Here is a 27,103-nt window from a genome sequence, read left to right as displayed (position 1 = left end):
GGAAGCAGCAGGCTCTCAGCTTGGGGCAGGGCTGAGCTAAGCCCCTTCACCGCGGTGGGTGCAACGAGTCACCCTGTTTCAGCGACCCCTTCGCACCAGTAYGAACCAGCACAGCACCAGCAGGAACCAGCGCAGCAGAGGCAGAACCCAGGCCAGCAACTCATTGCTCCCCATCCACAGACCTCCCCATGCAGAAAACACCAAAGAAACTGCGTGGCAGCCATTCAGAACAAGYTCTGTTTCGTTTTAGCTCCTCTTTTGAGCTCAGTATCTTGTCCTTCATTAAACACTTATTTTCTAGCATGACTGTTTTTGTGTTTCCCTCCAGTTTAAAGCTCTGGTCCCGTGAACATTATTTACATCATCAACAGTATTTTTGCTCAATAAAGACACAACATAGATGTATTTTTCAAGACGCTTCTGTAATAGAAAAGTGACATTTTACTTTATAAAGCGGAGTACAAACAAGGGCAATGTCTCAGACAAGCAAAAAGCAAACAAAAGACGCAAACGGCACAACACACAGCACTCACTGATGAAGTCAGAGAAACTAAGATCAAGTTTAAAAGTGCTTTAGACTGAAAGCTACGCTTCCGGAAGGATATATTAACTTTAATCATAGTTTTCTCGCAGCCTCTCAAATTTCGATTTGAAGACTATCTCGTTAAAAAAAAAAGCCCAGTTTTAGTTCAACGCAACAGCTGAACGTAAGCGTAAAAAAATAGACAACTTTAGAGAGCGCAKCTCAAAGAGCCCAGCTCAAGGAGGCGGGACGCGCGGCTCGTGGTTAAAGCGGGGCCGGGCTCATCTTCCCTCCTCTTCGGCGGAGGCGCCGTCTCCCGGGGCAGCCGGCGGCGGGGCCCGAGCTCTGCACGAGACGGAGGCGGCGGGACGGGGGCGGCGGGAGCGCGGCGGGGCCGGGCGCGCTCGGGACACGCACCCGGCCGCGGGCCGCTCCGCAGGAACTCGGCGATGCCGCGCTGCCAGGCGGGCGTGGGCCGCGCGCACGCCGCGTGCCCGCCCGCGGGGCCGTTAGCGCCGCCTCGCCTCGCGGCGCCGCCGCCCCGCGCCTCACCTCTCCTGCCCGTTACCGGCGACGGCCCCGCGCGGGCACAGCCGGAGCCCAGCACCTTGCGGGGAGCCCGCGCGGCCACCACTGCAAGCGGAGCGGAGCGGTGAGCGGGCGGTGGCGGCGGGACGCGCGCGGCCGGCCCCGCTCCGCCCCGCACCTTTGCGGTAGCTCCCGCCGCCGCCGTCCGCCTTGGTGCGCACCATGGTGAGGGGAGCGGAGCCGCCGCCGCCACGCGGGAAACGGCCACCGCGCGCGGGAAACGCCCGCCGCGGCGCGCCGCCATTGGCCGCCCGCGGGACCCGTCCCGCCAATGGGAGCGCGCGGCGCCGCCGCCCCTCCCCTCAGCGCCCCTCCCCTCCGGAGCGCCGAGGATGTTCGGCTTCGTTCGGCTTCACTCGGCTCAGTTCGGCTCTGCTCGGCCCAGCGCGGCCGTGGCCTCCTCATGGTTCCTCCTTTATTATTTATTTAATAAACAAGTGTAAAAAAAAAAACCCTAATTCTCTTACTAAGGCGGCCGCGTTTSCGAGGGGCGCGAGGTGCCGCCGTGACGCGCCGCTGCGCCGCCCTTCCCCTTCCTTCCCCCGCGCGCAACATGGCGGCGCCCAGCCCGCTGCTGGGCTGGTGCGTCCAGCACCTGCGCGGAGACTTCGGGCTGGACGTGGGCGAGGAGGTCGTGCGGTGAGCGGGGCCGGCGCGGGAGGCGGCCGGGCGGGAGCCGCCGGGCGGGCCCCGGGGCGCAGCGGGGCCCCCTTCCCCTCCTCGGGGCTGTGTTGGCCGCGGTGGCGCCGCTCGGGTGCGTTGGGGTGCCGTTTGGGCGGCTTCGGGAGCCCCTCGGGTGAGTTCGGGCGCCGCTCGGGCGGGTTCGGGCGCCGCTCGGGTGAGTTCGGGCGCCGCTCGGGTGAGTTCGGGCGCCGCTCGGGCCGGTTCGGGAGCCCCTCGGGTGGGTTCGGGCGCCGTTCGGGCCGCTCCGGGAGCCCCTCGGGTGAGTTCGGGCGCCGCTCGGGCGGGTTCGGGAGTCCCTCGGGTGGGTTCGGCTGCCCCTCCCGCACGTTCGGACGCCCCTCGCTGCTCTTCGTTTAGGCTCGGATCTCTTCGGGCGCCGCTCGGTTGCATTCGGGCGCCGCTCGGGTCTCTTCGGCCCCTCCTCGGTACCCTTCGGGCCCCCGAGGTCTTCTTGCCCATCTCAGACCTCGTGYCACCCCTGCTGACGGTGCCCAGTCCAAAGCCAACGGGGAGCACGGGGTTGGGAGCAGGGTTGGGAGCACGGCTGGCCCACCCTGGGCTCCTGGTGTCCACCCACCAATGCATCTCCCCTAAACTCCCTCGCCGCCCTCCTGCAGGTACATCTTGTCCATAAGGAGCGAGGAGGAGATCCGGGAATACGTGGCTGACCTCCTGCAGGGCTCCGAGGGCAAGAAGGGCCGCTTTGTGGAGGAGCTGCTGGCCCGGTGGCGCCGGGCCCTTCAGCAGCCCCCCGAGCCTGGCCCGGCGTGTCGCCGAAAGGACGGTGAGCGGCGCCGAGGCGAGGGCTTCGCGCTCCCAACGCGCCCGTCTCCGTCGCCCCCTTTCTAGACGGCCTTTGGGCCCCCAACGCCTCTGTGCAGTCCCGTGCCCATATGCTCTGAGAGTGTAAAGCCAGTGTTGGGTCACTGGCTAGGACACCTCTCTCCTGCTGGCAGTGGCCAAACGTTTCCTGTGCCCGTGTGCCCTTGCAGAGCCTTCAGAAGTGCCTCGGGCTGGAGACCCGTCAAAGAAGAGCAAGCGCAAAGGACGGAACAAGCAGGAAGCGCCTGTGTATGTGGAGCCGAATGTCCCCGTGGAGGAGGTGAAAACCCCGCTTGACCTGGCCAAGGTGAGCGCAGCCGGCACGTAACGGCAGGGAAGATGGTCATGAGACTGGAGCATCTGTTGTATGAGGAAAGACTGAGCGAGTTGGGCTTGTTTAGCCTGGAGAAGAGAAGACTGAGAGGGCCAAACCCTGCTCGGCGGTGGCCAGTGACGGGACAAGGGGAAATGGGTACAAGTTGAAACCCAGGCAGTTCCGTCTCCATATGAGGAAGAAATTCTTTATTGTGGGTGCCAGAGCCCTGGCACAGGCTGYCCAGGGAGRCTGTGGAGTCTCCTTCTCTGGAGATCTTCCCAACCCGCCTGGATGYGACAGGGTGCCCCGTGCTCTGGGTGTCCCTGCTGGAGCAGGGGGTTGGACTGGATGATTTCTAGGGGTCCCTTCCAACCTCAACCACTCTGTGATTCTGTGAGAGACTTTGTGGGCTGGTGGGTCTTCAGGACAGGTGATAAACCTGGGCTGGAGGGAGAGCTGATACCAACTGCAAAAGTAGTGCCTGAGAACAGAATCAAGTTTTCAGAGATACGAATTTTTATTATTGGGGCCCTGATGGAAGCGATCATGTGTCTGAAAGCACGTTTGAGCTTTCCAGCCACACCACTACATCTAAGAAACACCCTTCCCATCAAACGGTGTCCTACGCCTGCTCTCCAGCACTGCTCCTGTGAGATACGTGTGCCTTGCTGGCAGCAGACCTCTCTTTGCCATTAGACAGTGTTTAGCAGCCCCCATGACCTGGGCCACCACTTGAGCAGCTGCCGGGATGGATGAGGGCTCCACGGTGTCAACAGACCGCTGGCACGTTGTGCAGTAGCCCAGCTGCAGTGAGAGAGGTGGCTGTAGAGCAACCTGAAGAGCTGTAGCTGGTCCGCCTGTGCTGGGCTTCAGCTTTGGTTGAGCACCCTGCTTTGACCGTTTCTCTCCCCTGTCCTGCTCCACTTCCAAATGGATTTGGAGGAGATTCTGTTGAGGTTTTTGACGTTGTTCAATCCTGTAAACAAAATTTTTGAAGTGCTTCTAAATAGCTTGAGCTCCAACGAAGGAAACTGCCAAGTAGGAGAACAGAGACGCTGCAAAAGAGCAAATCCAGCTGTTTCCTAGCCCTGCAGCAAACATTAATTGCCTTTACTTATGCTTTTCGTTCGTAGTTGAATAGTGCCTCTTCTCTAGCAGTCTTGCTTTCAGTTCAGCGGAACTGAACGTATCAAGCACATCAGGCATGAGGAAATTTGCTGTTAAACATAATAACCTAGACTAAATTGCTGGATTTTGCTTCTCCTGTGTCGGGTTTTGACCCTGCTGGTTACAGGCAGCTTGCCAAAACCCGAGCTCCTTGCTTGCCTGCGGAGCCAGCTGCAGGACAGCGGCCCTGGTTTGTAGCAAGCACAGCAGATAATCGCTATCTGGGGTGTAGGAGCTCTGCAAAGTAGGTGTGTGACCGTGCTCTGTGCCTGATACAGGTTACACTTGGCAGCAGAGACCTTCATGCTATCATCATCCAACCGTGCTGCACATCTGAGATCAAGGTCTGCTCTTCATCCAGGTGCAACTTGGACATGGAGTCGCTGAGTCACAGCTAAATTGAAAAGTCGGGTTTGCACCTGATCAAACGGTGGAAATTATGGGTTTAATTTGAGGATTTTGTGACTAATAAAATCACTAGAGCCAGGTTGAACAGAGCTGGGGGAACTGGGAAGGCTGTGCCTGCTTGTTGCTAAACCAGCAGCCTGGTGTTGTTGATAGCACAGTGTGGGCCAAGCTGCCGAAAACAGCAGGCAAGGCAGGAGGTGTCCCGAGGCTGCTGTGCAGCCTCACTGCCAGGAAAAGCAACGTGGGATGACGTGGGAGCTACAGGTGGTGCTAGCTGGGCTGCGGGTCAGGATGCTGGAGGGATCCTTTTGCAATGAGAGGAAGTGAGTTGTTTTCTGTGGTGAGTCAAGGCGGGTTTCCTGGGAAAGAGGTTCTTGGAAAACCTCTTCTGTCTTCTCTGAGAGAGTCTCCGCAGAGGAGACGCAATGAGAAGCCGTCCTTGAGCTGCAAGAGGGTTTTTCAAGTGTGTCACAGGTCTGACAAGGAAAAGGTGGAGAGCACATTTGTTTTGGAGTGATGCTTGCTGCAGAGCAAAGGATAAGAAGTCATTGCTTTTCTTGGGATTGTCTGAAAACAGTCTCATCTAGTGTTAGGAGATGGCGTTGTTCCTGACGCCATCCTGACGTGTGTAGTGCTTATTTTCATGTCTCAGCTGATCCCTGCTGGAGGTGTCGGGATGAGAGGGAGCCCTTTATTTCTTTAACCAAAGTGCAAGGTCTCTGCAGCAAACAGTGAATCCAGCCATCACCCAGATGTCTTCACAGAATCACAGGATGGTTAAGGTTGGAAGGGACCTCTAGAGATCATCTAGTCCAACCTTCCTGCTCAGGCAGGGACACCCAGAGCACGGGGCACAGGGTGGCATCCAGGCAGGTTTTGAAGACGTCCAGGGAAGGTCTTGCTTCACTCTTCATCAGGGTTTCTCCCCCTCCGCTCAGGCTGCACCAAAGATACGCGGTCCTCTACTGGGAGTTAGTCTGGGAGCAGCTGGGCTGCTGTTTGATGCTGTTAAATATCAGCTGATAAACAGCTCCTGAGGACAGACAGCACTGCTACTACCTAAACCCAAACAGTTCCATCTTAGAGGCAGCCACAGACCAAGTGGATCCGCGACGTCCTCTGGGCCTCGTTTTGTTTACCTTGCTTAGCTCTTTCCTGGCAGTCCTGAGCCTCTCTTGCAGTGGTCTTGATTGGGATCTGCTCCAGGTTTCACAGCAGTGAGGCAGAAGGGTGAATGCCCGAGTCTCTCCCGTGCGTCCAGGCCCGGTGCTTTCTCTTTGCTGCTGGCTTGTTGTGCAAATACAGCTGTTTTTCTTTGCTTTTTAGGCCCAGGAGACCGGCAGTGCAGTCAGCAGCAGCAGTAACTCCTCTAAGAAGAAGGCCAAATACGTCAACCTGTACACGAAGGAGGGCCAGGACAAGCTGGCCGTGCTGATCCCCGGGCGTCACGCGTGCGAGTGCCTGGGCCAGAAGCACAAGCTCATCAACAACTGCTTGGTGTGCGGGCGCATCGTCTGCGAGCAGGAGGGCTCCGGACCCTGCCTCTTCTGTGGAGCTCTGGTTAGTGAGGAGCTGCTCTGAAACAGCCCGGGCCTCCGTTAGCCTCTCTGCTTCTCCTCTCGTATCAAAGCTGCTGGGTGAACTGCTCCAAGCCCTAAAGCTGTGCAGGAAGGAGCCCGTGCCACCTCTGTCCGGGGGAAGGAGACCTGAGGAGGCTTTGAGCTGCTTTGTGCTTCTCTTTGATGGGCTGCAGCAGAGAGAGGAGAGGTTTCCCTCATAATGTGCATCCCTTTGGAGCTGGCAGGGTGTGTGGCCGGAGTCTGGGGCTCTCCTGCGAGCTGCAACGGTGGCTCGTGCAGGGGAGGAGGCTCTGCCAGGACCAAGGTGCTATCTCATGGTTTTAATATCTGGTATGTCCTGTATTTGGTTGAAAGGGCACTTTGTGGAAGAAGAAGGCAGGGACAGGTATTGCGGGATGTATCATGGGTGCTGTCAGCCTGCATGCACAGCTATGGGGTCTGTGGCAAAGATATCCTGTATCCAAATGTTCACCAGCTGTTACAGAGCTCCTCGAAAACTGTGTTTCAAGTGAAGGACTCTGAATTGGGCTGCTTTTGTTATTAGCGTTTTTAACTCTAAATTGATTTTCTTTTAAAATTCAAGTTGGTTGTACTTGTGCTCTGGACAAGACAGTGACTTACAGGTTCAGTAAAGTCAGCTTCAGGAGAGAAATAAATCTAACGGTTGGGTGGAAAAATCTATTTTAAATCAGATTGATAACTGTTTTTAAAGACCCGTTTAACTACAAGTGATGGACCAAGAGGAAGGCCCTCTCTGTTCAACGTGGCGTATTTCATTTCTCATCAACTGAGATCATGACAGACCAAGCTGTGCGTGGCTCAAAGCTGGTCAGCCACAGCATGTCCTTCCTCACCTTTGCTTTCGTTTCCTTAGGTATGCACTAAAGAAGAGCAGGACATTCTTCAGCGGGACTCAAACAAGAGCCAGAAGTTGCTGAAGAAGCTCATGGCAGGTTAGTAGCAACTGGATGCCGGGAATATAAGGAATCCAGGCACTTATACAGCAGCAGCAGCCCTGTCTTCCTCACTGTGTTACACATGGGGTTTGCCCCGATATTTTGTAGGAGCAAGACTCACTGTGTTCTTGTCTGTAAGTTGTCTCTATGTATTTGCCCAAATTATAAAAAAAATTGTTGCCAAAGCCTAAAAGAAATTTCTTGGAAGAAGCTGATACTTGGATGTTTCTCTGTGATGTCGCTTCCCAAGACAGCCTGTGAACTCTCTTTACTTCCGACCTCTGTGACCCATTTGCTCCTGTTCTTGTGTGATGTCTGTGGTAGGTTTTAAGAGGATGGCTAGGAAGCCACCTCGCTGTATCCTCTCAGCGAGCACTCGGCAGCATTCCTGGAGTTCAGCGGAGGTAATAACTGCAAGTGTCAAGCGGCAGCCTGTAAATTGTGGCCCCAAGAGCCCCAAGGCTGCGCGTTAGGCATTCCTGAATCAATCATATGAACTGGACCACTGTAGTAGTCCTTGAAAATTAGGATAAGTCCCACGTGGAATAGGTGCTGTGGAAGATGAAGTGCTGCTATCCAATTTGCTCGGTCTACAGAGGTATTGGTTAATTTTCCTAATGATTCTTCTTGTCTAACACTTATCTTGGGAGCTAAAAATAGGGACAGAGCCAAGGAAACCGAAAGGAAATAACAGCCAGGCTACCTGTGCCTTATGGGGATGTTTGTCTGAGTTGAATTGAAATATATCCAAGGTCACAGTGTTCTTGGTTGAAAGATAAACTTTGCTGAAGAACCAGGGGATTATTTATTCTAGGTTTCAGCGTCAGCTTCTGTAGAGCTGCTGAGGTGCAGGAGGTCTTGCAAGTCCTTGAGCATAATAGCTGATTGCGGAGTCAATCTGTTTATAATCTCTCTGCAGAGATCCTGATGTACTTCACGATCCCATTTTCTTACCCATTTTATTGGTCTTTGCTGCTGCTGTGTCTTGCTTTCTGCATTATCTGTGTAGGTGAAAGCTGAAATTGCTGCTTGTCTCAGGAGCAGAAAAAAAAATGTGGCATGTAGCAATAGAGGAATACAGGCTTTTTTGTTTCCCTGAATTTAACCCAAGACATTGGGCTGTGTGATGTCTTCTGTGAAAGATGGTGGTTTGTTCCACTGTGGGCTGTGATGCAAACAACGTATTTTTTCCTTTTTTTTTCACCCATGTTTGCTTGGTTGGGTTTTGTTTTGTTTTTCCTGCCCCTTTCTGTCATGACAGGAAATCTGAGATTGTTGCTGGGAGCAGATTTCTCTGCCTCTCCCTATGGCTGGTCTCAAAAACTCACTGAGATGAGTTGTGGAAGGGTTTTATTTGCAAGGAGTTCATACAGCAGCAGATACGGGACTTGCGCTGTGAATCAGCAATAATTGTCAGTGATTTCTTCTGACCAAGAGTGCCCTCCTCGACATCTTCAATGTCTGTCTGTGGCAGTAACAATGTTTAGGAGATTAATTTGGTTTTTACGAGGAGATGCAAGGCCCAAGGTTGAGGATGGGCACACTGGACTGACCAAATAATTGGGGAAGGTGAATCAAAGAGTAGGCACTTCTCTGAACCCTGCTTAGTCATGGCCACTGTGGTCACCTCCTCATCTTTGAGGGAAGGAATCTGTGAGAGAGGCAAGTGGAGAATTCAAAGCTTGGACTCTAGTGCACGATGCCTCACCTTGCTTCACCGATCTCATATGTTTTAGGAGATTATTTCTGCAGTTAGGCCCATCAGATTGACGTTTAAAAGGCTGGCCTGTCTGCTAAGATTGACCTGTGCTTTGTTTTGTGACTCAGGTGCCGAAAGTTCAGGGAATTTGGAAGCTATAAGCAAGGACTTACTGCCTCGACAGGAAGCTAGACTCAAAGCAGGCCTGGAGATGGCTGTGAAACACAAAGACAAGTTGTTGGAATTTGACAGGACAAGGTAAGGAACTAGCTGAGACTATTAAATAAGAGATCTGGGAGGCAAAGGTGCCTTAAATGAAATGTTAAAGAGTTCCTTGTGGAGCCTGGCTGGGCTGTAGCTACAGAAAATTCCACGTTGAGGTTGGGCCATTGTATGCAGCAAGAGTCGCAGTGTGGTGGTGAGAGGGAGATATGTGGACCATGGTTCCTGCAGCCTCTAGTTGTGTTTTCCAGTCCTAAACTGGGCAAGAGCCCTTACTTGGTGGAAGGGGAGCAGAATCACTGAGGAAGGCCCTGTGCCAAGCTGGCGCCATGCCCTGCATAGTATGCGCTCCGTGTTACAGGTGGGAACAGCTGGAATCTGTGTCCAGCTGCTGCGTGGTCCTCAGCGGGCTCCAGCGCGGGTGTCCTTGCTTTGTGCCCCTGGTCGCCTTGCCCTCGGGAGGGAACAGGGAGGAGGTCGGGAGGCACGCGGGGCCGGGCAGGGCTGGGTGGCTCTCCCTCCGTGCCCCTCTTCTGCCACCGCGGTTGTTTCTGGGCAGCGTGCGTCGAACCCAGGTCATCGACGATGAATCGGACTACTTTGCGACCGACTCCAACCAGTGGCTTTCCAAGCAAGAAAGGGAAGCCCTCCAGAAGAGAGAGCAGGAGCTGCGGGAGCTGCGCCATGCCTCGCGCCTCGCCAAGAAAATCACCATAGACTTTGCTGGCAGGCAGATCCTGGAGGAGGACGACCGCCTGGCTGAGTATCACAGCAAGTGAGTGAGCACTGGCAGCACAAAGGGCTGGGAGCAGGAGGTGAAAATCCTTGTGGATGATGGCCTGCTGCGTTGGGAGCAGCAGATGTAAGGAAAGCTGAGCAAGCTTTTCTTCCCTGAAGGTCTCTGTGGGTTGCAACATTTCTCTTCCAGCACAGCTCTGCTGGGAGCCCCTCCTAAGCCCAGCTGCGTGAGGCTTGTTTGGAGTTGCATTAGCTGACGGGTCTGTTAAAAGTAAAGCTGCCCTGTAATGAGATGTTGCTGAAGAGCTCTGTCAACAGAAGCAATTTGTATCCAATTCAAAGCAGGCTGAGTTTTTGTGGTAGATCACAGTGACTGTTGAAATTAGAAATTGGGCTGGGCAAAGAGAACTTCTAGTTGGGGGAGGTGGTTAAAAAATGCTTTGGGTTGGAACTGTTTGAGGATGGAGCAGGTAAATGTTGCCAGAGGGAAGCAGGGAATTTTCATGAGTCTTTTGTTGTGCTTGCAGGCTGGATGAAACCATTGCAGCCATTAACTATGGCACGTTGGGCAAGCCAGTTGGGAGCCCAGATGCCAAGACGAGCCCGAGTCCTGGTGTTTTAGTGAACCCCCATCTTCTTCAGCCTGCGCCTTTGGTGAGTTATCCCAGAAAATGAGCAGCTCGGAAAGAGCTGGGCTTAGGAATTGTGACTTCTAGTGTGTTTGTAGTGCCTCTTTCCTCCCCTGTGCCATGGAGATCTCCATGGAGAGCTCCTGTTTGAGCTGGAGACGGAGCAAGTTTGCCCTGCTCTGCTTCTTGCTCTTTGGAGGTTTGGCCTCTTTGGATTTCCATTTCCCGCCTCCTTTTTAGAAACCTGGAAGAATTTCTGAGTCAGCCTAAGGCTGTGTCAATTTTTCAGCTCTACTTGTGAAGCTTTTTTTCCTGCCAGATTTCTCATTTCTACTTGGCATAAATCCTGCCCTCTGATTCCATTTAAACCATAATGTGCTTGAGTGAGTTGCAGAGTGGATTCCCCACCTCCTTTTTATTCCTGCCAAGCTCCGGACAGTAAGTGCAGCATTCTGCTTGCAAAGAAGAGAGGGTAGAGTGATCTCAATAAGAGTAGTGTCTTTGCCCTTAAGCAAAGGAAAGCTTCGAATGGGGTTTGCATTTGATCTACATTGTTACTGGAAAGACAGACTAATCTCTTTTTCTTCCTTATTTTGAATGCACTGAAGTGGGTGGACCAAACAGGCTCGCTCCCGCACAGGAAAGCCGGCCATCCTGCGGCCCCTGGAAGCGAGCCTGGCTCGGAGAGGAGCAGGCTGCGGATTCAGGATCGAGAGTTACAGGAAATCTCAGATGATGGTTGGTGCCTCAGCATGCACCAGCCGTGGGCTTCCCTGCTCGTAAGAGGCATCAAAAGGTAAAGGACTGACCTGAGCTGTGGTTTATCCTGACCAGCTCTCCAGCTCTTGCCTGGGGGGTGAGATGAGAAGCTGTGTTCCTCAGAGGACCTCTGTGGACTCCATGGCATTGCACAGGAGTGATACCTACTGACAGCTCCAGGTTTTTGCCAAATATTATTCCTTTGGCCTCTTTAGCACTCAAATTTGAAACGTTCCTTTTCTTGAGAAGGGAACCACTGTGAAGGGTGTGTAAAAGCAGGAAGCTGCACATCCAGTGGACTGATCATTTGAGAAGAAGCCTGTGTTTGTTTGTTGGTTTGTTTGTTTTCCATGGAAATAGCTAATCTGGAAGGTGCAAGATTCTGCAGGGTGGGTAGTTTTAGAGAGAAGGTAGAGTTTCTGTAATTAAGTCAGGGCATACCTGCAAAGGTAAATAAGCTGATGGACATTTTGCCCATGATAGAGAAGTACCATAAAAAAGCATCAGGCTTTATTTAGAAAATAAAAAATCTACCACCTGCCCTTCTGTGGCCTGGGAGTCTATTTCTGAAGAGAAGGAGGTTCAGGCCAGCCCACCATCCTGCACACACGTCCAAAATGCTGTTTTATTTGCAGTAGGTCGGTGTCCCTTTTTGCTCTTGCTCTAAAGCAATGAGAGCATGCTTTGCTTGTGGCATTATTTCCTGCCCATCTCGGCTTCTCTCTGTGGTGCTGACGTGCAGCTCGAGTTTATATCCCGTGTTCTTTCTTAGGGCAAAGCTTAGTAGCAGAAATTACGCAGCGAATTGGAAAAACTATAAGCTGGAAATCTGTCTGGGCGGGCTTTCTGATGAGATTTAAGTCCTAAATTCTCCTGTGTTCTCTCTAGGGTGGAGGGCAGGACCTGGTACACATCTCATAGAGGGAGGTTATGGATAGCAGCTACTGCTAAACGACCTTCCCCTCAGGAAATCTCTGAACTGGAGGCCACCTACCGAATGCTGCTCCGCAAAGGTGAACTTCCCTCCTTGGGCCTTTGTATTATTTGGTACATTGAGCCACGTAATGAGCGTTGTCGGAAAGCTGCCTCTGCTGAGCAGTTATTACTGCTCCTCTTTTTAACCTTCTGTCTGTTCTTGCCATTCCCTTTTTCCTCTCCGCATTTCACCGGCTGAATGGGCACAGCGGCAGACTTTGACTCCGTGCTTTTGCTGGTCTGCTGCTCCAAGCACAAACACCAGCAAGCTGCACGTGGCTTCGGGGCACCTGAGTGCTGGAGGGCCGCAGCTACGTGCGTGACACACGTGTGAGATATTTTTCTTTTGATGCAGATGTGGAGTTTCCAAGTGACTATCCCTCAGGATGCCTCCTGGGCTGCGTGGACGTGACCGACTGTTTGTCACAGGAGCAGTTTAACGAGCAGGTGAGTACAGCAAATAACCCTTTAAAACCTGGTATCAGCCAGCAAACTGATAATAAAGCATTTCTCACTTTGTGTGAGGCTCTGGAAAAGACACTGAATAAAAATGTTAAAATGCAAAGAGACACTGATGCCCTGTAGAGCTGTGTGTCTATCAAGAGGATGCAACCCAATGAAGGTGGAAAGGAGCTGTGGATTAGTGTAGACCAAATCCACGGACAACCCTGCTCGTGCTAAGATAGTCTGGTTGAAACCAGTTTCTCACACACTGTCAAACTTTTCATTATTCCTGTAAAACTGATGTTTAGAACTCGTGTCTGTTTAATTAAATCAACTGTGGCTTGGGAGACTGCTGCAAGGACGTGACAGCCATCGCTTCCCTGGCATGCAGCACTGGAGCACTGCGGTATTATTTGGTGAAATTGTTTGGTGAAATGCTATTTTGGCCTGGTGAGCTGTGGAAGGCTGGAAGCTGCAGCACTGTAGCGCTCTATTGCTGTTTTGCATCCTCCTTTTGCAATCTTGGGAGCCTGCATCTCATCTGGATGTAACTTCTAAAGCACTGACTGTTCCTCCTGTATTTGTGGGGTCCAGATGGAAAGAATTTCTGCAAAGTTTTGCTGAAGCAGGAAGCAATTTTTGCTATCACTAGGTATGGCCTTGCCGATCTTTCTGTCTCAGGAGGTGAGATTCCTATCTTGGCATTCTCTGGATTAGGAAATGTCAAGTGTCTATTTGGTTGCTGTTGGAGAGCAGTGGAAACTCCTTCAGCGAGCCCTGAAGAGACTTTGCAGTTACTGCAATGGTGTGTGGAAGGGCAAGGGGACTCGGGAGTGTGGGATGTGCAGGGATGCATGTGCAGCACAGGGATGTGCAGGGAAGATGCCACCATCTGGAGGTAGCTGGGGTGTCTCTCCCTGGAGCTGGATGCCGAGGTGGCATCACTGGTGGGATCTGTGCTCTGGTTGAGGCACTGAGTTGCCAAGAGTAGGAAGTGTGGAAGGAGGTGAGCGCCCGCATCCGAGAGGAGGAGGAGGAGAGCGACAGGGCGTCTGAGTCCAGAGATAGGGAAGGGGCTACAGCTAGAGGCTGCCCATCACCGAACGGTAGGTGAGGTGGATGATCAGGTGCAGTGGAAAATGGTTCATGGTCTCCTCGAGGCTGGTTTCTCAGGGGCTTTCCTGAGACTTCTCCTATTTACTATCCTTAGCCTGGAGGGGAAGGTGGAGTGGCCCCTAGCAGGGTGTGGAGTGCCGCGCTCGGGAGCAGTCAGTGCCCACCAGGACTGTCACTCCGAGGGACCTGGGCAGGCTGCAGGAACAGGCTCAGCAGAAGCTCCTCAGAGACCGCAGCAGGTCTTCATGGTTGGACAAACCACCTTGTGAGACAGAGTCAGTGAGTGGTGCTCATCTCACCTTCCCAAACCAGGCATGTTCTAGCAAACACGTTGGCTGGAAGCTGGAGATCAAGAGTGTTCCTACTGAGGTCCTGCCCTCTTCAAGTTACCCTCTCGGGAAGGGGGAGAGGTTGGGATATGAGCAGCAGAGGGAGCTTTGGGACTGGAATAGAGCAAAATCAGCAGGAGCTTATAGCCTTTGTATGGGAGCAAGCGCAGGGAAAGGGAAGAGGAAAGGACAGGATTTTTTTTCTGTGCCCTCCATTGATTTCCAGTTTGGGTTTAAATAGAGACTCTCTTCCCTCATCTGCTGTCTCTGTTGGCACTGATGGAAAATGTGTCCTGATGCCTAACAAGCACTTCTCGTTCTGCCAATTTCTCCTCTTCCTCTGTGGATACCTTCTTTAGACACTGCTAAAATGGCTGTGACAGCTCCTTGCGGTCGTGAACGTGAGCTGTAGATAACTAGCTTTTAATCTTCCCATAGAGAAACCTCGCAGCTGGCTCTGCTCTCCGTAAATCCTTCCCGCTTTGCTGACACCATTTGGCTGCAGAGGCTCTTAGGAAAGAGTAGAGTGCTCCAGGAACACCCTTAGGAGACCAACAGGCAAGAAATTTCCCTCTCTCAATGCCGGTGTCATGGCACATGCAGATTTAAACCCCGTTGGCTTTTTGCTGCTCCCATGTCGCGGGAGGTTTATAATCCCTAATTTATTGTCCTTTTTTTTTTTTTTTTTAACGGTGTTTTGTAAATCTATTTTCCCAGCCTGTACAAAGTCAGACATCCCTGACTTGTAAGGCTGGCGACAGAGATCTGGGCCTCCTTCAGAGGCTGGTGATGAACTTCAGCTTAGGGGGGAACGTAGGTGTTGTTGGAATCCGGGGGGCGCTGAGTGCACCTAAAAGAAGCCACAAATGGCTTGATTGTGGATGCTGGGAAGAGCAAAGTGTGTGCAGTGCCAGCCCATGAAGTGCTGCCCTCCAGTGCAAGCAAATTCGTGGTGTGCAAAGGAAGACAAAATCACCCGAAAACAGCTCGACTGCCTGTCTTGCTCCATGTCCCTTGATGGTGGCTCTGTCTTTTCCGCAGCGCCTCCAGTTTGTTTCGACTCTTGTGCCCATTTGACCCATAGGCTGGGGAGACCTTTCCTGCCCTGTCTCTCCTGCCACCTTTCCTTTATTTCCCGGTCCTTTTGACACTCACATCCTTGTAACTGAAATCAGCATCGCATCAGGTGGCGTTGCCCTAATCCGGGTTGTGCCCCTCATGGATTGTGTAAATCAGATCCTCCGGGGCTCCTTTCCATGGGTAAGATAAAGACCTGCTTCCCTGTCAGCCATGCGGTGCGTCTGCTTTTATTGCTACAAGCTCTGCCGTGGTGCTTGGGTAGAAGGAGCTTTGGGAGCACGAGTTATCAGCGGGCAGGAAGGTGCCACCAAGGTGAGGTTGCCCGCGAGGGGCTGAAGCCCGCGGCGCGTTCCGAAGCGAAGCCGCGGCCGCCGGGCGATCCCTGCGCGAGGCGTCGCGCGGCTCCGGAGCGCAGTGCTCCCGCCGCCCCTGGCAGCCGCCCGGAGTCGCCGCCGCGGCGCAGAATGATCCTTTTGTTTTGCTTGTTCGGCGCTGAAGGCGACCTGGAAACTTTTCCGCTGTGGGGATCCGAGTGTTGACGGCTGCTTTTCCGTGCTCGGGGCTGACGTCACCGACACCTCGAGCCGAGCAAGGAGCTGCCTTTCTTCTCCTGCATTAGGTGTCGGTGACTTCATCAGTGGTAACTGGGGAAACATGGGCTGGGGCAGGCAGGGCTTGGCGAGAGTCTAAAGCAAGCACGGAGCTGTTTACATTGGTGCTCCTTTAACGTGCTCTGAAGTCCCTGCGTTCATTTTGATCCAAAAGACTATTATTTTAATTGGAAATAAAAAAGTATTTTCTGCTGCAGCTAGTTCAGTAGTAGGTAGGTGTGTTTGGATCTGTTTTGAATGCAAACACGCGCTGATGCCTGGATGTAGCTGTAATCTTGGATTGAAATATCAGGTAATTGTTTCTGATGGCAGTAAAATGCTTATTTTTCACATCTAGGTGATCACTTACTGTCCTACATGTGTACGAGGGAACCCGACTAAGCTATGTTTTGTACAACAAAATTGCAGTTATCTCTTAAATAGGCTGCATCTTTCCCTCTCCTGGAGATTTAGGTTGAGTCTCTCCCTCCTCAGTGGAAATAACAACCCTGAAAATGAGGTTTGGGTGCCAAGCATACAGGAATCAATTCAACCTCTCGGGAAGGACGGGAGGAAGGAAGGAAGGACATCTATTTAGTATCCAGAAAATAACTGAAAATAACCTTTTCAGATGATCTGAATACTAATAAAGGAACAAATCAAGGAGCAATAGCACGCTAGTCTAGGTGAGATGCTAGTGAGAGAAACTGGAACGTAGCTTTTGAAGGGTGTTTGGCAAACACTATGAATGGAGGGACTGAAGTATTAGTCCGTATGCATAACTTGGCCCCAAAATCAAGCTTTCCTTGCAGAGAGTGAGACGAATGTCCCTTGCGTAGCGACTGTGGGGAACGTGTTTGTCCCCCGGGGGATTTTTACCTCCCGGTTGCAGGTCGCAGGTATTTGCAGCTCTGCGCGCGAGTGGTTTTTTCAGCCGGCTTTTACGGCTTGGGAGACTCGATGGGATTTGCAGGAGGTGGCTGTTATCTGGGTGGCTTTAGCGACTGCAGCTGCTAGAAAGGCCTTTGCACTTGATGGCTCCCCCGATTCTCCTAAGCTCAGCGTGTGTTTTGTGTGCTCCAGAGCCGGGAGCAAGTGGCACTGCCGCTAGTCCCTGCCTTGCAGGGCCCTAGGGGTGATGCAGAGCTCGGCCTCTCGCTGTGCTTCCTCAAGGCACAAAGCACCTCAGGCTCCCCGTTGCAGAAATAAAGCAGGGTAGGTGTGCAGCTGGCTTGCATTATAGGCGGAAAGAGATGGGAGAGTTTTTCCTTACGGGAAGTGCTTTGGTCTCCTGGGCAGAGGCTGTTCCCTGCTCCAGCTGCCTTGCATAAGCCAGCAGGTTTGCTGAGGCCACTGCTCAGTCTGTTAAGATGAAGGAGAGGTTGTCACTTGATGATGATTAATTTAGGAATGCATTAACATGCCAAAGAAATCGAATGATAGAGGCTAGCTTGCCCTCTCCTCTGGTTTCAGAGACCCTGGGGAAACAGCGAAGCCAAGGCTGAAGCATATGACTTAATTAATGATGACTGTGGACTTAGCCTCTGCTACCATTTTAGCAAACTAGTCAGTGAGCTGGGATTTTTTTTTCCCCTTTCAGATGTGGTCACTGGTTCTTGTCTCCTCCCTGGGGCCTGGGTTTTATTTTATCAGATCCTTGGTTTGAGGATTAGCTGCCATCGAGCGCTGCTGCTGTGCGGCTGCCCCCGTCCTCAGCTCCAGCTCTACCTCATCGTGCCGCGACGGAGCTTTAGATGGGGGCCCGAAATGGCCAGGGAGCTGACCCCCCTCAAGGGCAACCACAGGGGCTACCTACCCGTGCTTAAGTTCCCGTCAGCAGGTCCCTGATTTCATAACCCCAGACGGACCGGTCCTTGGGTCCACATCGCGGTTCCGTCACGCGAAACAAAGAGCGCAGCGCTCGCGTGGCTGACCCGAAGGCTCCTCCTCGGGGAGCAGCATCGAGGGCCCTCGTGGGGAGAAACTGCTCCATGTGGGAGCTCTGCTCGGCACCGTTAGGGTTTTGCCACGTTCCAGGCCACCTGCTGAGCTCCTTGCTTTGGAGCTCTTGATTTTCAGAAGGACGTTAGGAAGCAGGTTGAAACCCTTGCCCGTTCCTCGCAGGTGCCCGGGTTTCCCCTCCAGCCGCTGCCTCTTTCCACATCCATGCAGGTTCCCCGGCAGTCTCCAGCCGCTCTCCGAGCACCTCGGGCCCTTCTCGCGCGGTTGGGAGCGCTGCCGTGGGCAGACGTTTCTCCGGTGGGATTCGAGCCGCGGGAGGGCGGCAGCTCCCGGCACGCGGGCAGGCTGGGAGCGCGCGGAAGGCTAATTCCCGGCCCTTCCCGCGCACATTGTGCCGCGCTTTTAAAAATCAAGCGCAGCAGAACGCATTCAAATATTCAATCTACATTTCAAAGTGCTGTATTTATGATTTTAATTGCATCCCCTGCCCTTTGAAGCCAAGTACAGTGTGTGGTGGAGAAGCCCAACTCGATCTGCTCGGGGCTGGGAGGCAGGAACACCCACTGGGTGCACTAGACCGGCCGGGGCGGGAAGGAAGGCTGGAATTGGCAATCCCAGCCCGATTCTGGATCCGGCTGCGTGCGAGGGGCAGGAGAGACAGCAGCCGACAGCAGCCGAAGGGGAAAGGGCGGCAGGCGCAAAATCCGCGCGCGGATCCTCGCCGAGAGCGCCGCTGCCAGCGCTTTATCTGCCAGCAGCAGATGTAAGCTCTCAAAAACAGCGGGGAGGATGTTGACTGCAACAATGCATCAAGGCTGTGGTTTGTAACCTCAATAGTGAGGCAGTTAACTTTTTTTTTTCTCCTTTTTTTTTTTTTTCCCCTCTTTTACAAAGACATTTTGATTGCCAAATCCATAACCATTAGCAGCTGTGGTTTCGAGCGGTTCCTTCCTCACACGTTGCAGTCTAGACCTGACAGGCTTTCAAACAAAAGTTTGGCTTCTGGCTTTTGTTTTTGTTTTGTTCTGTTTTTTTTTTTCCTTTTTCTTTTTTTCCCTCTTTTTGGTGAATCTGCTTTTTTTTTTTCCTTTTTCTTTTTTTCTTTCCCTTTCACCTCGTCTGTTGACTTGCATTGAACGTTGTTGAGCGCCCGTTTTCCATCCCAGCCTTCCCGTCCGCACTCGATGCGGCTTCTGCAACCGAAGGTCGGGGCCAAGCGCCGCGTCGGATTCCTCGGGTGCTAGACTGCAGTCATAGATGTCTCTGCCCCAGGCTAGAAAAGTTGGCATTTCTAGAAAGTTGCATCTACTTAGGGATTTCTGTGTAGGAAAAATTATCTCCAAAAGCCAGTTTGGCCTGTGCAGGGACCAAGTCTTCAGAAGATGATGGCTGAAAACCTGCTTGGAGTGTGATGCAAGGCTGTGTTGTGAGGGTAATTGTTGGCTTTGTGCTCTGCAAGGGCTTTGTGTAAGTGGGAGCCCCAGGCAGGTCAAGGTTCCCTATCTTGGTGGCAGGAGCTGGTCTCCTGGCTCGGGTGATGCCTCTTCTTGCCAGTTGGGTGTTGTCTTTGCTGTGCCGTTGGTGCAGGAGTGCCCTAGAGCTCTTCATGGGAGGGCTGGATTGGGAAGAGTGGTTGCATAAGCCCCCAAAGTGGACCTCTAACTACAGAGGCGGTCGAGATGACGGCTGATGGGGCAGCAGAGGGGGAAACTACTCATCGGTGTAACTGTCCCTGGGAAAGGGAGTGGGAAGGACAAGGTTTGGGCACCGAGGTTCTCTGTTATTGAAGCTGCCTCACACAAGGAGGGTAATCTCGAGAGCGAGCAAGGCGACATGTCGACGTCTTCCCCAAAGCCGTGTTGCAAGCAGGGCCTTCATCCTGTTGCCCGCTCCTCCTCCGTTACCCCTTCATTGCCACGGCCGTGGTGAGAAAGCCGGGCATGCGGAGCAGCCCCGTCCGTGTCCTTTTGGGCACTCCAATGCTCCCAACCTCGCGTGCCCGGGCGCTGGCAGCCAGGTTGCAGGCGCTACCATAAATGCCCCTGCTTGGCCACAGCAGCCAAGTTGCTTGCCCGAAACTACCAACTTTCTCTTCGCTTTTTGCAAAACCGCTAAAGAAACGTTTTCTAGCTGGCTGGTGAGCAATTTCCCTCAGGAGAGGAGGAGAAAATGCCTGTTTAGTAGTTAATTACCTGTTACGTTAGTCTGACAGCTATGAAGCCTATGAGGCGTGAAGGAGGAGCGGAGCCTCCTTTGCCACAAATCACGGTGAAAAGGGGGTGGCGGAAGCGGCGCGGGCCGCGGGAGCGCGTGTCCCGGGGCGCCTCGCTCGCCGCTGCCCCTCTCCTCCTCCTGGAGCCCTCCTGGATCCCGATGGATCCTCGTCCGTCGGGACAGAGCCCGGCGTGTGTTCCTGCCTGCTGGGAATGGCTGAGTTATTGCCCTCTGCAAACCCAGTTGCAGCAGCCCTGCTCTTTCAGCGGGCCCCCTTCCCTGCCAAGATTTGTTTTTAATTCCCCCCCCGCCCCCGAATGCGTTTTACGGTGAGGAATAATCCAGCCCTGTTGCCAACACATGGGCTCTGCTCCTTTTATTCTTTCCAGACAGTCTCGCTTTCCAGCGCTGCCTCTTTCCCTTTGAAGCTCTCGCGGAGCAGCAGGGAAGCGAGGGCCAGGGCTGGAGCTGGTGGCCCGGCCTGGCGGAGGCCGCAGCCTCTCCCGTGCCAGGAAAATGGCACTCGGCTCCGTGCCGGGGTGGGTGCAGGAGGGGCGGCTGCGCTGCACGGCCGGGACGGGGAAAGGGAGAGTGGGAACCGCCGGGCTGGTTTCTCCCTGGTGCTTTTATACCTCCATCTCTCCCACAGCATTTGCTCGTCCCCTTTGCCTTTCGTGCCCGGGGGCCTTAGTAGGAGCAGAAGAGGAGCTTGAGAGGTCATTCGGTGGGGCCGCCGGGGATGTTTGTGCCACCGGGGCGCCGGCGCAGCCTTTGCTCCTTGCCTGGGTTCCCCGGAGCGGGGCTCGTGCCGTGGCGGGTGGCCTTGCTCCGCCGCGCTCTTGCCTTGGCTCCTTCCAACCCCTGCCTCCGGTTCGAGGCATCGGGGCCGGGCCGGGCGCCGCTGGTTGGAGACGGAGGACGAAGTGAAAGGTGGACTGGCTACTGCAGCGAAAGGAGAGGAAAGAGGGAATATCGTCTGCAAGGAAAAATTGATCCTGGGCTCTCTCCTGCGCTCACATGCTCCGTTAACCCCGAGCTGTTTCTGGGCCGTGAGCCGCCTGCGGATCCCTTTCTTTTTCTTCCTTCCCAGCTAATCTCTGCACGGCTGAGGTCTTGCAGACTCTCAGCAGCAAACTGAGGCCCGCGCAGCGGCACACGGAGCCTGGCGGCCGCGTCCGAGCGCGCGAGGGGCGCCACGCAGCCGTGCGCAGGGCGCGCGAGCGGCCGCCTCGCCTCAAGCCTGCTTGCAGGAGGGCTGCAGCGGAACACAACCCCTTTCCTTTTGCACTGTAGTTACATTGCATTGAAGGAGCTTGCAGTTGTAGGTCCCCAGCACTGTTTGTATCCCCTTCTTCTCTCTCTGGCACGTTAGTTGGGGCTTTTGGCCTTTGCTCCAAGGCTTGGCTTTGTGGGAGCGCTGGTGAGCCATGGCTGTTGCCTATGGGGTGTAGCAGTCATGAATAAATGTTTTCTGACTTCCTAAACTTACTGCAAGGTCGTCCTTGATTGCAGGGGGACCTGGCTTGCGGTCCAAGGCAGGAGCCTGGAGAACTGTTGAGAAGTTCTTGGGTGTCACAGGCGCTCTGGGGAACGGAGTTTCTTACTCATTAGGCACTGAAGCAGGACTGAAAAGTTTAATGGAGCTGCATGGGTTTCGTGTGTTGGTGCCAATGGCTCTGATGAAAGCACAAGTCAGCCGAAGGGTTCTCCGTGGCGGAGGCACCTTTGGAGCCGGCCGGGAGTCCCTGGTTTCCTCACACAGCTAGAGAGAGCAGCGCGGTGGAGCAGAGCTGCTCTGCCCCGGTGCCCGTTGCGACGCTCGTGGTGGCCGGGCAGGACTCGGTGCCGTTGGCTCTCAGATGCCATGTGTGGGTAGCTACGGGGGGCTTCCTCCGGCAGCGATGCTCTCCAGGCCTTCCTTGGAGCCGTTTTAGCCCATTCACCTAAACTTCGTCCCTAAAGGGACGACTTGGATTGACTCCTGGAAGGGACCGAAGGGATGCGGCCAGGCAGCCAGGAGCAGGGGACGAACAGAGCTAAGCCTGAGTCTCAGCTTTGGCATTGGTGTCCACCTCGAGATTGGATCGAGCCTGAAGAGCTGAAGGTTTCGTGCTGGTCCCAGATGAACCAGTGGAGGAACAGGGTCAGGGAGGAACGACCCGTTACCTTCACCGCCCGGATGCGCCCCGCGTGCCGCCGCTTCCCGCTCGGCGCAGCGAGGCTGTGGATGTCCCTCGCTGCCCGCCGCAGCGCAGAGCTGCGGCTGGATCCTCGCTCCGCTCTCCGTACCCGGCTGCTGGGGGGCAGATCCAGCCTCTTCCTGGCAGGTCGCTGGAAGCAGGAGAGCTTTTCCAAACACTCGACCTAAGAGTCATTTGCTAGAAACAACCGGGGGATTTGCCAGGGCACACTCCTCCATCTGGCCTGGCATCCCGTCCCAAAGAGCAGCCTTCGTGCATGTGCCGGGGAAGGCAGGGGAGCCAAAAAGAGGCATTTTTCCATTGGAAGGAACAGCTTCCTCAAACAGCCTGGCCGGGAGCACTTTGCCCGGGCTGCACCCACACAGCACTGCCATGCGCTGCCCTGCTCCAGGGGATATTTTGCCCGTGGTCACTGAGAAGGGCTCTGTTTACTCTGCTCCTGTATAAATTCCCCAGTGTTTCCCCCGCAGGGAAACCTCCCTGTAGACTTTGCTCTGCCGGGCAGAGCTCTCGCCGCTACGCCCAGCAAAGCCCTGTTTTCTCTTGGCTGCTTCCCCCTTAGGTGGGGGTGGCTTTTGGGGTCTGTGCCACTGCAGGGAACCCTCCCCATTGTGAAGGAAACCCCTATTTGCTTCTTTCTGTGCTTCTGTGGTGTCTCTGACTCCCCTTTTTTGTGTGTGTTTCGCAGTATCCGGAGCTGAGCCAGGAGTTGGGGTCTCCGTTTGTCTTCATCTGCACCAACCCCCAGGAGATGATCGTGAAGTTCCCCATCAAAGGCAAGCCCAAAATCTGTAAGTAGCAACGGCGCCCGCTTGCCCTGCTGGGACACGAGGGGTCCCTCGCAGGAGGAGGGCAGCCGGGCGCTGCCGCATTCCCTGCCCGCCCGTGGTGTGGCCGCGGCTCCGGACGGATGCGCCGCCCCGGCAGAGCTCGCAGGGAAGCGGCAGCGTCTGCCCACCACGCTTGCCAGCGTCGCCGGTGCCCTTTCCGAGCCACCAGCCCTCCGCAGGCTGCCAGTTATCCCTGCCCGCCGCCGTGAAAAAAAAAAAAGGAAGGAAAGATGGATGCAGCAGCTGGGGAGTCTGTAGTCAGCTCTGTCCTTATTAGCAGCTTCCCCGCCACAGAGCCTGGGGAAGGCTGTACGTGCTTTCAGGGGATGTGAAAAATTAATTTGACAGGCTAAAAGCAGCCTGGGCAGAAATAGCCCTGGCTGCTGCTCTAGCCGTGCCGATGGCCGGGGCCGCGTTCCCCGCTGCAGCCTGGTGCTCGGGCAGCCGGACCTGGCCGCGCGGCCGCTGTGGGATTTCACATCGCCGTTTAATAAGCCCTTGGGAAGCACAGGGGGGCTCGGATCCCTCCCCGGCACGGCGCTGAGCAGGGAGGAGGGCAGAGCCGCTTGCTCTATTCCTGGCTTTGCGGCAGGGCCTGGGAGCGGAGCCGCTGGCGGGGAGCAGGGCCGGGCGCTGCGGCGCTCAGGCACCCTGGGAATGTCTCGGATGGTCTTTGCTCTGGTTCCTGCTCTGGATCCCGGCTCCCGTCGGGGCTGTCTCGTGCTGCCGTGTCCCCGCTGCCTCTGCCGAGCTGACTGCAGGCAAAGCTGCTGCTCCTGCTCCCGGTGCCCGTGCCTTCCTCCCTGCCCCGCTCTGTCACATCGCGTCCTTTGTGTTGTGACAGTTTCCTGCTTGGAGAAGGATCAGTCTAACAGCCTGGAAGGAAGCCGGCTGTGCTGGCGGCCGCCTGCGCGTCCCGCTCCCGCTGCCGGCCTTGCCTTTTCCTGGCCTCCTCCTGACAGGATCTGTCACGGGAGCGCGGGAGCGGCGGCGGGGAGATGGCGGGGCTGCATGTTCCCCTCCGGGGGCGATGCAGCCGTTCCAGGCCGCGCTGACAATGTTTGTGACAGATGGGGGAAGGAGCAGGGAAGCCTTTGACCTTTCCTCGTGCTGACACGCTGCTTTCATCGGAGCTGGCTTCGGCTCTAATGCCGCCAAAACACCGCTCCGTGGGGAAGGCGAGCGGCGAGGGAGGCACCGGCTCCACCTGGGCTCGCTGGCTGCCCCCTTGCATCCTGACAAAATGCCCTTGGTGGTGTTGGGAAGCCGAGCTGGAGCAGCGTTGGCTGCCGGAGAGCAGCAGCGGAGCTCGCGCAGCGCCTGCCCGCCACAAAGGAGCCCTTTCCAGCAGCCCGGGCACGGCACAGAGCGACGCGGCGTCACTCAGCGCCAGGGTTATTGTCTGCGTGGAAGGGCCGGGCACTTGTTTGTGTCACGTTCCTGCCCCTCTTTCCCCCAGCGTGTTCCTGCCTGGGTTTGCTGCGTGAGGACCAAGCCCAGGCCTGGCTCTCGTGGGAGGCCCTTTGCAGGCCAAGTGTCCCGGGAAGAGGCTGCGGGGGTGGCAGACACCCTGCTGTGTCCCCCGGGCTGGGGACCGCCGGCTTCGGCAGCGCCCGTTTCAGCACTGGAGCTGCAGGGTTTGCAGAGCCCCTGTCTCTGTGTCTGTCCTAGGGTCTCTGCGCTGAGCGTCCCTGTGGGTGCTGAAGGAGGGGGGGGACAGTTTGAGGGGCTCGGGTGCTGGTCCTGGCGGGGTCCAGGTAGCGGAGCTGAAAGGAGGCGCTCCCGCAGTTTGGTCATGCTCCCGTTCCCCAAGTGGCGTGGGTGGTGGGCCGCTTAGAGCTGTTCTCCCGGGCTTAGCGGCCGCTCTTGGAGCCGTTTCTGAAGCGGGAGCAGTTTGGAGCAGCACAGGAAGCCCTCCCAGGCTCTCCCAATGGACGTCCTTCACCCATGGGGCGACCCCGGCCTTCATCCCCGGAGGATCCACGCAAGGAGCCGCCAGCTCCGTGTCCCACTGTGATGCCCTCCCGCAGCAGCAGGTGCAGGCAGCCTTGGTACCCCCGGGCACGGCCGCCCTGTCCTTGTCCTCGCGCTGCCGGGCGGGAGGAGGTTGTCCCCGCGGTTGTCCGCGTCCCCGCGGGAGCATCGCGCCCCTCGCTTGCCTCCGTGCAAGAAGGCCGAGAGGGTCCCGGGCGCCAAGCGACCGCCCCGGGCAGCGCCTCTTCCCGGGACGGCTCCCGGTGCCCCGGGGCGGCTCCTGGTTTCCCGATGTCGTTGCCAGTCCCAGTGCCCCGGGGCGGCTGCCAATGTCCCGGGGCTGATCCCGGAGCCTCTCCCGCTGCCCTGGGGCCACTCCCGGTGTCCCGGAGCTGAGCCCGGTGTCCCGGGACGGCTCCCGGTGGCAGCGGCGGCTGTTACCGCTCCCCCGCTCGCGCCTCCGTGCGCGCGGCCCCCGGCTGCCCGCGCGGCGCCCGCCGACGGGAGCGCGGCGGCTGCAAACGCCTGGCTCCTCAAGCACGATAATTGAATGTGACAGGAACACACTAACTAGGAGACCTCGCTGCCTCCAGCTGATTTGCATTGCAAATGGCATTTAAAAATAAAGAGTGATGAGGGCTTCTTTTCTCTCCTTCTCCCCCTCCTTCCCCCTTTTCCCTCCTGTTTTGTAGGGAAACTGGATTCCAAGATCCACCAAGGAGCGAAGAAGGGGTTAATGAAGCAGAAGGCCACGGTGTGAGCCGCAACGTTCCCACGCAGCAGGAGCAGCAGCCGGGGATCCGCCAGCGATGCCCGCGCTCGCCGGGACGCCCGGAGGTGCCAGGATGGCGCGCGGCACTCTGCGTAGCAGGTGCTCGTGGGAAGAGGGATCCAAAAGCGCCGTCGGAAAAGCTGACGCTCGCCTCAGCGCTGCCTTCAAAAGTCATTAAAAGGAGAAACGTTGTCGCCGAGTGCTTTCCTCGCGCGGAAGCCTTGCAGCGCGGCGCTTCCAGGGGCGCGTGGCAGGCACAGCTGCCGGCTCCGCTCGTGTGCTGGCACCCGCACGGCCGGGATGAGCTGCGGCTGCGGCTGCCCCCTCGGTGTGCGACGGCTCCTCCCGGCGAGAAGCCCCGCGGGGCTCCGAGGGGCCGAGCGCAGAGGCTCCCGATGTCTGTAACACCCCGGCTGCCTTTGTGCGCCCGGGGCTCCATTCCGCCTCCCTGGCTGCTCGGAGGCTTCGCGCTCCCAGGAGCTCTTGGCATCTTTGGCAAGTGTCCCTCTTCACATCTGCCTCCTCATTTGTGTCCAAGCAGCAGCCAAGAGCAGCTCCCCAGCAGCTGCCCGCGCGAGTCGAAGCCCTTCTCTGCGCTGTGAATCGGGTTAATTCCCCCTTTCTCCAGGGCCTCGCGTTCAGCAGGAGCTGCGGTGACGTGTCCCTGCTCACGAGGTGTCCGTGCTCGCGGCGCCGCGAGCCTTTCGTGCCGGATCGCTCCCGCCTCGGCTGCTCCATGGCAGCGGGGCTCAGTGTACGGCCACCACCGAGGTTGTGCTGCCGTGTTTCCTTGCTCCTCTCCTGGGGGGACACGGGGTGCTCCCTTCTTCCCGCACCGGGATGCTGGGTCTCCGGGACCCAGGGAAACATCAGCAGTGCCTGTGGGAATGGAGCTAGAGAGGACTGGGGGGCTGCCGTGGGATCCGGAGCGAGCAGCAGCTGAAGGAGCAGGAGGACGTGGCCTTGGTGGCGAGGACATGGAAGGGCTGGGTGGCTGGACGCGATGTCCGGGGTATCCGCAGCTCCCTCTCTGTGGAAGGGGTCGGTGCCAGGGAATGTTCCTGGAGGGACGTGATTTCCTTTACGTTGTCCTTTGGCCCTTCCCAGGGGCTCTCACACCCCCTGGAAATCTTTCTCCCATGGACGCGTCCTGCTTGCTCTGGGGTGGTGGCGCCGGCTCCCCAAGGGAAGGAATCCACTTTCCGGGCTTTGCCCGCCACCCGCCGGCAGCGCCTGGCGGCTCCCTCTCGTCCCCTCCCCCCTTCCCGGCGCCGGCTCCGGATCCGCTCTCCGCGTTTTCGCCGCCGCCGCGCCCGGCCCTTTGGCGCGCGCCCGCTTTGTGCGGCCGCCCCCACCCCCCGGGGCCGCCGCCGGGCCCGTCCCGTCCCGTCCCGTCCCGTTCCGTCCCGTTCCGATCCGTCGCGGCGCCGCGTCTTTGTGCGCCCGGCGCGGCACACCCGCGGCTCCCCTCCACGTGCATATTCATGGCGGGGCGGGCCGGGGCGGGGCGCCGGGCCCCGCGGGC

General features: G+C 56.2%; 2 protein-coding genes across 2 annotated transcripts; one reads left to right on the top strand and one right to left on the bottom strand.

The window, feature by feature from the left end:
* Window positions 1-684: 684 nt before the first annotated feature.
* Window positions 685-1,275, bottom strand: PCLAF (PCNA clamp associated factor). The gene is made up of 3 exons (XM_026043956.1): window positions 1,230-1,275; window positions 941-1,156; window positions 685-701 (listed from the first exon to the last, which is right to left on the bottom strand). The coding sequence occupies exons 1-3, from the start codon at window positions 1,273-1,275 to the stop codon at window positions 685-687; spliced, it is 279 nt and encodes a 92-aa protein (XP_025899741.1).
* A 380-nt stretch (window positions 1,276-1,655) lies between these two features.
* Window positions 1,656-25,769, top strand: TRIP4 (thyroid hormone receptor interactor 4). The gene is made up of 13 exons (XM_026043931.1): window positions 1,656-1,750; window positions 2,413-2,579; window positions 2,788-2,924; window positions 5,835-6,068; window positions 6,963-7,041; window positions 8,872-9,001; window positions 9,525-9,740; window positions 10,231-10,357; window positions 10,941-11,128; window positions 11,980-12,104; window positions 12,422-12,513; window positions 22,691-22,793; window positions 25,499-25,769. Exons 1-13 carry the CDS (start codon window positions 1,665-1,667, stop codon window positions 25,564-25,566), a joined length of 1,752 nt encoding a protein of 583 aa, XP_025899716.1. The 5' UTR covers window positions 1,656-1,664; the 3' UTR covers window positions 25,567-25,769.
* Window positions 25,770-27,103: the final 1,334 nt, after the last annotated feature.

This window comes from Nothoprocta perdicaria, unplaced genomic scaffold (genome assembly GCF_003342845.1).
Source record: "Nothoprocta perdicaria isolate Ctin4 unplaced genomic scaffold, notPer1 scaffold_342, whole genome shotgun sequence".
NCBI lineage: Eukaryota > Metazoa > Chordata > Aves > Tinamiformes > Tinamidae > Nothoprocta > Nothoprocta perdicaria.
The sequence above is the reverse complement of the archived record's forward strand: the minus strand, read 5'-3'. Positions and strand labels throughout refer to the sequence as shown.

Excerpts from the sequence above, each read along its gene's own strand:
- PCLAF (XM_026043956.1), bottom strand. The coding sequence starts at position 1,275 with ATGGTGCGCACCAAGGCGGACGGCGGCGGCGGGAGCTACCGCAAAG. Across the intron at positions 1,157-1,229 it reads CGGCGGGAGCTACCGCAAAG|TGGTGGCCGCGCGGGCTCCC; the intron begins GTGCGGGGCGGA and ends CTCCGCTTGCAG.
- TRIP4 (XM_026043931.1), top strand. The coding sequence starts at position 1,665 with ATGGCGGCGCCCAGCCCGCTGCTGGGCTGGTGCGTCCAGCACCTGCGC. Across the intron at positions 6,069-6,962 it reads GCCTCTTCTGTGGAGCTCTG|GTATGCACTAAAGAAGAGCA; the intron begins GTTAGTGAGGAG and ends TCGTTTCCTTAG. Across the intron at positions 12,514-22,690 it reads AGGAGCAGTTTAACGAGCAG|TATCCGGAGCTGAGCCAGGA; the intron begins GTGAGTACAGCA and ends TGTGTTTCGCAG.